General features: G+C 41.8%; 1 protein-coding gene across 4 annotated transcripts in view; it reads left to right on the plus strand.

The window, feature by feature from the left end:
* mtmr4 (myotubularin related protein 4) overlaps window positions 1-13,790 on the plus strand; it is a 43,702-nt gene that overhangs the window by 4,385 nt on the left and 25,527 nt on the right. For 2 of the 4 annotated variants that reach the window (XM_062433353.1, XM_062433352.1), the window contains exon 2: window positions 423-525. In XM_062433353.1, the coding sequence (XP_062289337.1) occupies window positions 523-525 (3 nt within the window). In that variant the 5' untranslated portion in view covers window positions 423-522. Of the gene's footprint in view, window positions 1-422; window positions 526-10,257; window positions 10,303-13,790 lie in introns of those variants that run through there. The other 2 variants (XM_062433351.1, XM_062433354.1) reach the window with 1 other exon arrangement.

The following is a 13,790-nucleotide window of genomic DNA, read 5'->3' on the forward strand; positions in this document are numbered from 1 at the left end:
TTCTCATCAGGTCAGCCTCTGCGCTCTGAAGGTTTCCACACATGTGCCTGCATGTCTGTCTGCAGCACTGGATGTGTGGAGTGTGTTTACATTGACTTGACCTGATTTACAGAGACTACCTCTTGTCCCAGGCAACCACTCTAAACCATCACCCTGTCTGCCCCCGCACTCCTCTGACAGCTGTTGAATTGTGTGTTGGTGTTAGTTTATTAACATATCAAGTACATTCATAATCAATCTCTCCAATGATTAGATATTTAATGATTATAATACCAGTTTTTATTCTTGCTTGCTGTACTTTAGACCCGGGAAAGGTTGGTTTTTGGAGTCCAGCCCTTTTACGCAATCACACGCAGGCTCCACAACCGCCCCCATACACACACACCCCATTTCTGAAGGTAGTGTGTTTTTTATGTTGGCAGGAGCCATCGCTGGCACAGCAGAGATCCAGCAGACGGGGAGGAGAGGGAGGGACCTGAAGAGGAGCGCCCGAACCGACTGTCGACAGCTCTGGCTGGCAGCATGGTGAGCCAATCACACTATCGAGGAGGGAGCTGTACATGTTTATACATACTCTGCTGCAGTCAGAGGTGCTCTGAACGCCCTACATGCCTTTTTAATGTTAAATCTTACACAGGAAATGGGGAAACGCTCTCACCTGCCTAAACAAACTGTAGGGTGTTGTAACATGTCCAACAAGAGAATGTATTTCTCAAGCTTTTGTCATTTTTTTTAACTCACCACATATCTGGTTTGAGGCTGATCAGTCAATTGTACATTTTTATATAAACAATAGATCCATTTCCCAGTTTAGACTGTTCATATCCTTTCATTTTTTGTCCTAATATATGTGGTAGAATATTGATTAGAAATACAGCAGCACTGAACTGTCACGCCCACCTTTAGTAAAAAAAGTAGTCTGTGCTCTTGTATATAGAATGCACAGCCTGTTTTTAAAAACATATAAATCAAGATTTATTTCGATCAGTGATCAATAGAGACACTGTCAATTGATGGATTAGTCGACTGACAGAAAAATAATCACGAAAAAAAGAAAAAATTCCCAAGCTGGAATGCTGGTCCAGCTCCTTAAATGTGAATATTTTCTGGTTTCTGGTACGCCTCTCTAGTAAACTGAATATCTTTGGGTTGTGGTCTGTTCATTGGGACAAAACATGAAATTCTAAGTTGCATCTTGGGCTTTGGGGAGCAGTGACTGCCACTTAACACCATTTTTTGACATTTTATAAACCAAATACAAATCGATTAGGTGAGAAAATAATTGACCGATTAATCAATAATGAAGAAAGTCATTAGCTGCAGCCCTCATGACTAGCATTGCTTTAGCTCCTTTCCATCAGAGACTAGAGGTTCAGTTCTTTGAGACGCCACCTCTTGTATCTAGCATGCACATTTGGCCATGCTTGCAGGTGGGAAGCCAGTGAGGGATCATGTTATTGTCGCTGCTTTAGCGACTGGTTGCTCATGGTGCCCGCACAGAGGGAAGGTGCCTGGCTCGCTGTTCCCAGCCCTAAACAGGGATTTGTGACTCACCACTTTGAGTGAGCAACAGCAGGCAACATCTCTCTTCACCCCTTAAAGTTCCCTCAGCGGGGTTACGATTTTATTGCACGCTCAGGAACGTGCTGCCGCGTCAGTAAAACAGCTGTATAGCAGGTAACAGATGTTGTACAGCTTTGATGTAGCTGCATGCCACGTGTCTCTGCTCTGGTGCACTTCCAGACCCTTTTAACCTCCCATTCACATTAAGAGGCTCATGGTAATATGTGACATTTCAAAGAATCGAATGCATGCATCATGGAGCAAGATGCATAATCCCATCATGCTCATTCAGTATCATCATACTGAATGTGAATCTCAGCTAAATAACCTATATGTGAAATAAAAAGCTTGTGGTGAAGACCAGAGATGATCAAGACATCACTGTGCTACAGTAGCAACACAACAAGAATCTGTCCCTCTAGTGGATACTGCTGTCCATTCAGTTATGAGGCAAAACTTTTTTTTTTAACATACATTATCATATATCAAAAATAATTATGCTGCATCAAGTTGCTGATGTGTGCACTTTTGTTTGAATCCGAGGATCCCTTCAGAAATGCTGAGTCTTGGATTTTGATGTACTTGAGACGGGCAGCAGTCTGTCTGATCACGCTGCAGTCGTGGACCGGAGGGTTGTAATTATACTGAAGAATAGCAAGTATAACTTTCAAGATGCAATACTATTTGTAGCTCACATCTCTACTTTCATGAGAGCCATGCAAGCTATGCACTTTATATTATAGTAATCGTTGCGTGTTTATGCTGACTATGATCCTGAACAGTTTATTTGACTGCTCCACTTCTCAGAGTTTGTGTCTGCAAGAGCTGTGTGCGGACGTACAGGGCTTCTCAAATTAAAGTGTTGATGTACACCCTGTAATTTTAGCACACAATTCACAAGATGTGTTCTCAGTATGCTTTTTGAAATTAATAGCACCATTGTACTTAGTTATCTTGGGGAAAACCCTGGGCATGTGATGGTCGGTCCCTTTGCTCTTTCTCAGTAAATGTACATTAGAGAGAATAGATAACTCTTCAGCAGAGGGGAAGTTGTGACCAAACTAATGGGTTTTATGGGACAGAAATAGGAAGTGTAACAGGAGGATGTGTGTCCCGAGGTTCTGGTCAACTGGGTCCACAGAATGCCACCATGGCCGGGTGCCCAGCTCTCAGCCTTTTATGGGACACACAGCCGAGCTCTGGGCTTAATTGACGGCGGGGCTGATGAACAAATAATGTGCCCATCGAGGCATGTAGAATGAGGGTGCAGACCTCAGCTAGTCATGAGCTGGTCCTGTAGTGCAGCTCGATTGTGAATGTTTCTAAAGAAGCGTCTTCTCATTGACCTCTCACTTGCTTTCTGGGGGGGACACTTCAGGTGTGGTCGGGTGGGGACGGAAGTGTGCTCTGTGGTACCTATTAACCAAACTCTACATTGATGTCAGGTGTACTGAACACACCCTAGACTACTTCAAACAGTAGAGATGAGCAAAACCCTTCATTGAAATTAAATTACGTTAAATTACATTGAATGACGTTTGAGAGTTGCAACATGAATTTCCAGCTGTGTCATTATTTATAAGTATGGTACAAACTACATTAGTGGGCCAAAATAGGTGCTTTAAAAGAAGAGAGTTGCAAACAGCAGCAGCAGCAACAAACAGTCAGAGTAGAGAGAAGCTGCTAGCTGTGGTCAGGCTGAATCAGCTGGGAACACCTGCACCAGGTGGTCCCATGTGGCTAACAAGCCACCTGTAGAGCCGAGCAGCCAGAAAGGTATATAAACAACAAACTAAAGATGGCAACGGTCATCACACTATCTCTTCTCAGCTGTTGATTTAAGGTCTTGTTTTCTCAGGTGGGATTGGGAGACATTTGTTCCAGCAGTTTGTTCCACAGGTAACATGATCCTTTTAAGCCGGTCTTGTGAAGCAGTGTTTAATTGCTTCCCAGCCTCCAGCTTTTTCGCTGAAACAAAACGGGAAGTATTGAGTTCATACTGTTATCCACTCACGCTGCCGTATTGTTAGCGGGATAATGCGAGCATGGAAACGAGGACACTGGGGTTGTTTTACGTTGCCCTCAGTGCCCGCAATGCATTGTAATGCTACCTTTTAGGAGTTAGCAGTAGAAGCTGGAGCGCCAGCGCCATGTTAAGATGGGAGTTTGTTTCACTGGCCCATATGATGTCACCTGCTTACATAAGGATTAAGTCACCTGTATGTGTGTGTTTATTTTTTTCAACACACCAGAAGCTTTCAGTCAGGGTTGCAGTTAAAGCCAGAGTGTTCATGCCAAGTTTTTGTTGTTAATGATTTGACTTCACCTCTCCATGAAGGGACTTTGTGCTTCTAACACTTTTTTAAAACTTTTATCTGGTTCCTAAAGTCTGGCTGCCAGTGTGTGGTTACATCTTCCTCATTTTCACACAACTCAAACAATTTGTTGTTTGGTTCAGCCAATCAAGAGTGAGTAAAAACAAGTTACCAGTTTGTGCACTTTTAGTCAATATATTGAACAGTCTGTTTTAATGCTTTAATGCATCATATTAAAGTAAGTCCTGCTTCCGACTGAAAGGTCAGATTTGCCACTGCTTACAGTAACAAAATACTACAGGTCCTGTATGCTGCAGTCATTTTACGCACAGTGAAAAACTATTTGAAAACACATCAGGACACCTGGATCTTGCTTGTATGGTTTCAAATTGTAAAATGCATGCATGCACACATACACACAGTTTACAAACATATATGTGCAAATCATTTCTGGAGTTTAAAAAGGTTTTAGTCCAGACAAACTCCCGACTGCCCCCATGTCTTATTCATATCCTACTTCTATAGCTGTGTGTCAACATGTTGGCTGACACTCTGCGTTGGTGAGACTCTGCCCTCCTTTCCTAAAATAAAACCGGAGACACAGGAGGCCAAATCTGGTGCTCACTTTTGCATTTGGTTTGGGCGGGGCCGAGCAGGCAGAGAGGGGGAATTTGAGACCCAGTGTTTGGACTGTGGAGCAACTCATCATAGATCAGTGTGCAATATTCATAAAACCCCTAAAATGTCCATTCAACATTAATTTACCTGGAAAATGATTTAATAGCCTGGGCTGTTTAAGGTTCGCTGCTAAACAAAAGTCAAGTATAGGTTTAAATAAGATTAAAATGTCAGTGTTTTTTTTAAGGCTGGTATGTGTGGGCTTTTATTGCATGCTTTATTTCACTTCTTCATTTCACTTAAGGAAAACAAATGTCACGAGTCACAGGTTTACCATGTGACATGAAAAAAATTCTCAGTAAGGTTCTGCTTGATTTGTGGAAGTGCGTTTTATAGCAGCAGATGTTTCAGTCCATTTACCTGATGAGATGAAAGTCATGCATCACATGAGTGCAATGCATCATGCCCTCGCTTGCAGCATAATTCTCTGCCCCCTCATGTATAGACATACTAAGGCAAGTTTAAAGAGAAGCCTTTGTATTTCCAAGTAAGTAATCATTGCATAAAATGGTCAATGAGTTGGTGTTCAGAAGCCAATTTGAGTGTGGATAGAAAACCTATAAATGGGTAATTCCAATCTAATTTGCAAACTAAATGATTTTCTTACCAAAGATTAGTTTCATTTTTCAGGAAGAGAAAGTTCAGAGTGTGATGAAGGTGCTCTTTGGTAGTAAACACAAAAGTTCAAAAACAAAGAGTGGTCCTAGGCAAAAAGTTTAAAAGCCTTTATTCAGATGGCTATCTTCTTAAAAACATAAACAATGCTTTTGCATGCTGAAAAAAAGCTGAGTTACAACCAACAAGGAGCAGCACAAACAGTCTTGTTCAGGGTTTAGCCCTCAGCACACAGGTTCCCTTTTGTAAATACGAGATAATTACAAACACCTGAATAGAAAGCTGCTGAGCTCACAGGTGACACATGCAAAGTATGACCACTAGATGGCTTTACAAAGTGTATAGACAGAAGAGAAGGATGATAAGAAGAAGATGAGAACAAAATAACATGCACAGATAGCAAAACAAAAAAAAACCCATCTACAGTAGAGTAGTAGAGAGAGTAGTAGAGGCACCAGACCACATGCATCAGAACATATACAAAAAAGGACTGAAATCAATTTCTTCATTTAGTCCACAGTGTGCTGTGGGCTGCATTTGGTATAGAACATTTCTCTCTGCAATAATCATTTCAGTGGACCACCACCCCAAATTTTCTTTTAGATGGTTTCCAGGCCATCATAAGGCTGTCTTGGATTACTATTATGTACATTATAAAAGTGCTTAGCCATAGCGTAATCCTAATGAGCTTTTCCTATAGCATACTTATGCTCAGAGACTCTCTCCTTAAGTCCTTTGCTTGTCCAGCCTATGTAAAAGCAACCACAGGTAAAATCTGAACGATATACAAGAAACGTAGAGTTGCAATTGATAAATGTTTTGATGTCAGTTAAAGAATCTATGAGTCTTAAAATCACTGAATTGATTGCACTTCATTATATTAACACAATGTTTGCAAAAGCCACAAATTCTAAGTCCCCTTCAATGGTTTATTTTTCTATTGTTGATATGGAGATGACTTGACACTTGCCTGTCCCATTATGTTGGTGGCCCTCTTAAAACTGATCTTAGGAGGGACAGGAAAAACTTCCCTATGAATAGTGTCACTTTTAATGAGATTCCTGTTTGACTGTGTTTTATCCTTTTGTATGGGATTTGCTAGATAACTGTATCCCGTGGCCATTGGTTTTTTTTTCTTTTCTTAAAGAGTTCAGGTCTAGAGGTAGACTGGGCTTTTTTTGTAAGAATCCTGGATAGTTTTTGCTTTATAGCCTCTCTGTAAAAAACAGTCTTTCAAGATTGTAGCCTGGTGTCACAAATATGTCAAAGACGTTGGAATGGGCCCAAAGGTATGCTGTCCTTAAGCCAATTAGGATGGAAACTATCCACTTTCAGCACAGTATTTTTGTGTGTTGCCTGCTAATATACTGTGGTATACTGTCCATCCTCACCCTTAGAGATAGTCAAATCTATGAAATTAATATTAATAATAATGAATTTAAAAAAGTGTTTAAAAAATCATGAAACTGTTGTTCAGCAGTAATAGTTCCTCAGGGTCAGTCCAAAACATGTCAGTATACCGCCCCACCATTTTATCTTTTCACTATAGTTGTTTTGTTCCATAGGAAGTGTTGCAGAGCTTTCAGTTCATCGTCATGGTCAATATTAGTGTATAAAGACTTCACATCCAAAGTTACTAAGAGAACATTAGCAGGAATTCTCATTTCATGTAGGACCTTTAGAACATGAGAAGTGTCCTGGATGTATGAAGGCACTTGTCGAGCCAAAGGCTTAATATGAAAGTTCACAAACTGAGAGGCAGGTTCTGTAAGGGATCTGGATCCAGATGATTTAATAGGCCTCCCTGGAGAAGATTCAAGATTCTTACGGTCATTGGGGAGCAAGTAGAAAATGGTTATCCTAGGATGTGCCCACCAGAGGAAGCCTTGCTCTTATTTGGTAATCCATCCTGCCTCTTAAACTGTGGACAACATTTCTCTCAATGTCTCCTGTGTGTTGCCCCGTGGATTTAAGGACATGTTCTGGTTATATTCTGGTTTATCCAATTGCAGTAAGGCTTCTTCAGTATATATGTCCTTATCCATTACCTCTCTGAGCATCAGGATGCTAACACAAAACCTAATTGGGATTACCCTATGGCTAAGAACTTTTAAAATGTACACAACGGTAATCCAGTAAGCCTTATGATTGAAGGCCCTGCCCCCCTTAAAAAGAACATTAGGGTGGTGATCGACTGAAATAATGACCTTCTATGTATACTAAATGCAAGCCACAGCACACCCTGGACTTGTTTCATGTCTTGTTGTCTGTACATCTATTTTCTCTTATTTTGCTCTCATTTTTATTGTCCTTTTCTCCCTTTATACATCACGCAGAGCCATCTAGTGGTCATACTTTGCATTTGTCACCTGTGAGTTCATCAGCTTTCTGTTCAGGTGTTTGCAATTATCCTGTATTTACAAAAGAGGAACCTGTGTGCTGAAGGCTAAACCCTGAAGAGGGCTGTTTGTGCTGCTATACGTGGACTGTAACAGCTTTATTTTAACATGCACAAGTATTGTTTAGGTTTTTAAGAATTTCATCTTGAAATAGCCATCTGAATAAAGGCTCTCAAATATTCTGCCATATGAGTGCCTTGAACCTTTCTTATAGTATAATTTTTCATTGACATCAGCTGAAGACTTGCATAACTGTGCTGCTGAGGCAGAGCAGCAGCTGATGGATTTCAGAGACTAATGCAGGTAAAATATGTTGAAACCATAAGGCTATGTTGTTATGTAACTGCACCATTGTAATATGTGATTTATTACATGTATCCCTGCTGGATTAGTTTGACAGGAGGATGCCCTATTGTTGATGAAGGTATCTTCATTTTTTTAATCCAGGAGAAACCTAAATTGTCTGTAAATCCACACTTCAGCATAAATGACACATACAAATATTTTGTATTAATAAGAGGTCATCCCATTGGAATATTGGGTTATGGTTAAGCTAGAACAATATTATACATTTCTGTAAAGTATGAATTAATTTAATTTATAGATGCCTGTGTGTGTAAGCTGTACATTTTACATCCTGATGATGGCATTAATTTTTGAAAATGATGCTTTTCCTTTCCCCTGTATAAAAGGCCCTTTGGACAGAAGTACTATATATGGTGGATTAGAATTAGAGATACAAAAGTTGTTGTCCTCCTTTTTAATTTGACTTCTACTTACTTCTTTTTTTTTAAATTATTGTTCTGGATTTATTGTAGCTAAAGCTCATTATATAATATACAGATACGTGGTATGTTGTATATCTCCCAGAACAACCAGTATAATAGCTCTCCATTGGACTTTATTTCAGCCTTCACTTACACTATATTGGTTGTCAAGCAGTGTCCACTCTCCAGGCATTAGATCAATATCGGTTCACCTTCCTCTCTACAAACAGAGGTGATAGTGCACGCTCACTGACTGTCATGAAGAAGTACGACTGGCTCATCCACAAAGAAGTTGAAAGATTCAAACTGTCAGACCTGTAATATACCTGATACTGCTGTCCGATTGAAAAATACACTCAGATTCTTTTTTTTTTTTCCTCCATGGATTACACTCAAATATGAATAAATAAGAATAATGAATAACCTAACTACCCCCCAGGAAAATTCATCCTGTTAAAATGAGGCTCTCCCATGTCAAAGTTACAATTCAGCACCTCCCCCCAGTAACATTAATCCTGTTTTAATAGCCCTGTGTTATGCTTCAAACATATGCCGCACGTACCGCTTTATATGTCTTACATAATGCGGGGTCATACAGCTGAGGGCGAGTGGCAGTCACGACTCTGCCAGGGAGGAGGATGGGGTAAGAGGGGGGGGAAGGGCTGAGTGTCCCCCCTCTACATACACCCTATACTAACAGTGACCTTCTCCTGTTTTAAGAAGCACAGCAAGGTGTCGCAATCACCGCTCTGTGCAAAGATGTACCGCGCTTGTGTCGGACAGTGCCAAGAAGACACTCGGAGATGGGGAAGAGGAAGAGTTAGTGTCTGTAGAATGCTGTGTCACCGGAGATCTCTGCATAGACTCTCCTCCACTCCCTCCCTCCCTCTTTCCTCTCTGCCACGCATTCGCCTTCTGCACTAGATCATTTGCTGCCAGTGCAGTGGTTTTTTAGATAGGATGCTGTCCAACCACTGGATGAGGTGTCTCTCAGGTCTCTGTGTGTATGAGTTTGCTCCAGGTTGTGATTTTGTGCTCAGCCTGTGCAGACAGCTACCTGCATGCAGTCTGCGCGTTTGACCGAGAGCCACAGTGTACTGCAGCTGATGTCAGATGGTGCAGGCGTGACAGTCGGAGCATCTTCTGGTTACCGCCGGTACACTATGCGCCTTACCGCCTCGTTGCTGAGGGAGAGGCATATTTATGAGTAGATGTCGGTGAAGGGTGAACAAGGAGGGAGTGGGGGAGGAGTAAGGGATGAGATGGAGACCAGGGGAGAAACGTGAGCATTTGAATGCAAGAGAGAGAGAGAGAGAGAGAGAGGGAGGTAGATAGATGCGCATGCAGAGGGTGGAGCTTAGCATCAGGCAGTTCCCTCTGTCTTCCTTTCTCTCCTGCTTTCTCTTCTCGCAATTTTTTTTCCGTTTTATCCATCCGCTACAGTTGAGAAGGCACATCTGCAGTCATCTCATCCCTTTTGATTTCCTCTCAGTTCCTACTTGGCTGATCGGGGCGGACTGCTGCTCTTGTTTGCATCTGTATGGACTATCTTCCTCCTTCTGTCAGCAGTGCAACAGGGGCTGTCTTCAGACACCGGCGTACTCTCTTTCCCCTCTCTGGGAGCAGCAGGGGGGGGGGCGGGGGCGGGGGGTGTCAGGGTGGGTTACTGAATGAGAGTCGGGACTGGCGTGTTGCCCCATAGCACCTCTCGAGAAAGGGGGGGAACGTGCAAAAGGTTGGGGGGGAGAGAGAGAGAGAGAGAGAGAGAGGGTTGGCAGGCAAAGAGGGGGTTCGGAGTGAAAGAGGGGTGGAGAGGCTCCGGCTGAGGGGAAGAATGGTAATGCCGGCTCCTCGTGTTCTGGTCGTGCTGCTGCTCCATAGGCTGCGTGTCATTCAGGCACAGCCCTGCCTCACCTCGACATGAGCCTCGCAGGAAGGGTGTCCTGCTCCATGCTCAACTGCTTCGTAAGTCCACAGGCTGTTATTTTGGTGTTCTTTTTTTGTTGTTGTTTAGTTGAGTCTGATTTGTGATGGGTGTGTATCAAAGCCCTCCCCTCCCTCCCTCCCTCCCTACCTACCTCGCCTCGCTTGTGTGTGCCTGCTTGCCAATCAGTGGGGGATGGGGGGTGGGGGGGTGTTGGTCGACACACGTGAGCGCTGCAGTTATTAAGTAACCGATGGGGGACTCCACATACAATCAATTGAATTACCTCAATGTGTTCTCATGCGTGAGATGATGAAAAGCTACTTTGTTGCATGGAGCTTTTTGAGCTGCCGGTATGTTGACTGGCAGGGAGGAGGCAGAGGAGAGGGCCTGTCAGGAGTAAGACGTGTAAAACGCATGTGCTGCCAAGATCGAGCACATTGTGCAGTAACTGTTGCAGCCTCAGTGTGGTCCACTGCAGTGGAGGACCTGCATGGAGCAGTAGTGGGGGTGCTTGGATGTTGTAGGAGATAAGGGACAATGGGAGTTTATATTGAGAGAGTTTTTAAACAAAGTGGTGAAAAAGTTGACGGTTTAAGAACAAGACAGGGTGGTCTCAGCTTTATGTCTTTGCCCTTTTAATTAGCTGACGGTTTACAAGTTAACCTCTGACCTTTCAGTGATGTCCACAGTCCTCTGTGTGGTCCTGTTGACTGCTAACTTTCAGCAAGTCTCTTTTTCAACACTTGCACGTTCACCTGCCAGCCATCTCATAGTATAAGTCCTCTAAAAAAAATCCTGGGTTTCCCAAACTTGATAAAAACATAAGAATTTTGTCTCATTCATACATTATTGTAGTTTTATGAATTATAAGCAGTAGTTTTCTGGTGAATTTTTCCAAACCTGACAAAAAAAGGATATGAGGTTGAAATTTAATACTCAAAACTCATTATCCTTCAGTATAGCACTGAAGTGATAATAAAATGTCTTACATTCAGTAAAAGATACATGTAAATGATACATACCAGTAATGTAAGGTATACATTTTAAAATAATGATCAAACAATAAGAAATAGATAACCATGATACTAAATAGGGCTTAAACTAGCCATTATTTTCATTACTGATTCACCTGTCATAAATCAATTTCTCAATATATTGATAACATTTCAGAAAATGGGGAGAAATGTCATCGTTTCTCAAGTCCAAACAATCTAAAATGTGTATTTATGTCCCAACCAGCAGTGACATATTCAGTTTACTGCTACAGAAGACAAAAAAAACTAACTGATACACATAACTGATTATTCAGTTATGAAAACAGTTGGCAATTAAGTTAATGACGATAAACTAATTGATAAATCAACTAATCATTACAGCTTTAATGTAAATCAGTTAAAATGACAATGGTAAAGCTTTTAGAAGTCAGTGTCTTGTGTAGCTGTCACTGTTAAAGCATTACCTTCTGTAGCATTTACTGGGGGGGATTCTTCTTTAAATATCATCACTTTTTCAACAACAACAAACAACACATGTTAATAATATTCCGGGAACTTCCACTCTGATTTTCTTCACTATTTCTTCCAAAGAAATGGTTCCTCTTCTCTTTTCTCGCGGCCAGGCATTTCTCTATTTATGGTCTCTCTTTAATATGTCTGGGGTTCAGCTGAGTTGGCAGTTCTCCTACGTCAGTCTCTCTATAATTTATCATCAGCGTCCTCTGTCTCTGAAGCGGATCACGGCTCCATCGGTCTCCCTCCCGTGAAAGCGGACTGCAGCAGCGTGTTCTTCATCATAACCACCATTGATTGTTATGATCCATTTGTAAGAAAAAACATCTTCAGTTACTGTTCACGTCCACGTCCCTCTGCGATATGTTGTCCGCACCAAATGGAACTATAAAAAGCCTTAATTGAATTGGTTAAGATTTTTCCATGACTCAGATACTATTATACCCACTAGCTAAATGAATCAGAGGTGCAACTGTGCTTTTTTTTTGGGGGGGGGGGGCTTGAGGCTGTACACCTTTTACACTCTGCACTGACAACAGGACAGAAACACTAACTATAGAGTAGGTGAGAGTTGACACTGAGGAAGCTATCACGACCACAGCCACCTGATAGAGGACCAAAGGCACACAGAATCATATTTAAATAAGAGGATAACTGGCACTTAGCTAGCAGTTTGTGCTATTTTCTTAGTACCTCCAGCCTAAAATATCTGTCTGTGCTTCCCACACAAAATCAAGTATCTCAATTGTAATCCATCAGTTGAAGTTGTTTTTTGTCATTTTAAAATGTCCTTGTTTTTTGTCCTTGTAATGCCAGAATCTTAAACATGCCTTTTGCATTTGCTCCAACTTCTGTGTGTTTTTAGGCGAATTCTGCCTAATAACAGAAAACTCTGACCCTGCCTTTTTTCCTCAGCTTTAGAGAACAGCTCAGTCATGATGCTAAAATTGGACAGATCATTTCGAGCACGGTGGTCTATGAAATATTAATATGGACAGAGAAGGGACGCGCCGAAAGAGACTCATTTGAAAAGATTCGTCATACTCTGCCATCCTTGATCTTGATCCATTACTTAGACTGCACCGCTGAACTCAGTCCTCTCAGAAAAGGATGTTTGTCTTGGTTGTTGTACATTTTAGTTTTTGCTGCTTTTCATTCTGTCCTACCTTTTGTTTTCTTTCTTCCTTTTTAACCTTTACCTTTTCTGACTCATTTGGGGGTCACTTTTAACATTTCAGAAAATGTGCAATGCTTAATAATAAATAACTGGATACATTAAAGCAGACGTGTAAAGTGCATGTCCCCCACTTATTTAGGAGGTAACCTCTGCATCTGGTAGTGATTCTTTAATCTGCACAACTCCAGGACAAAGCCTCGGTCAGATTAAGTAAATAATCTGTTGAGTAAGGACAGCAAATTGTTTCCAAAAGCTTTAGAGAGAGAAAGGAACTCTGCCTCTAAAAAGAGGTTGTTGTATCCATGGCAACCAGACACTTATTCATAGAGCCTGTGCCAATGTCTTTTTCAATTCCTCTACCTATGCTACCTTTGTGTTGTCATGCTGCCTAATTTTCCCATTCACACTCTTGCAGATATGTCTAGGAGATGGTTTCTCACACATGCTTTCCCCAGGTGATTGAAATCTTACTTTAGCTCATACAGAAACCAGCCCTGTGCGTTTCTACCTGCACTCCCCCCCCACTATGAACCTGCCATGTCAGGCCTGTCAAGTCTGTTGCTAGTTCATACTATCAGCGTACGTGACACAATAAGTGTTATCAAGACATTAAATGTGCTCTCTGTTCTGACAATATTTGAGAAATGAACGGAGGCGTATATGTGTGCATGCTTGTCAGCTCCAGCATTTTGATTGCTGGTTGGACAAAGGTGGGGGGGGGGAGATGAGGGTGCGCAGGCTCACAGCAGTGACGAAGCAAAAAACGTGTCGGGCACAGGACAAGCTGTGCTCCATCTTTCTGAGTCGGTTGGAAGTGAGAGCATTTCTCTTTTCCTTTAAT

The sequence above is a fragment of the Scomber scombrus genome, chromosome 14 (assembly GCF_963691925.1).
Source record: "Scomber scombrus chromosome 14, fScoSco1.1, whole genome shotgun sequence".
Classification (NCBI taxonomy): Eukaryota; Metazoa; Chordata; class Actinopteri; order Scombriformes; family Scombridae; genus Scomber; species Scomber scombrus.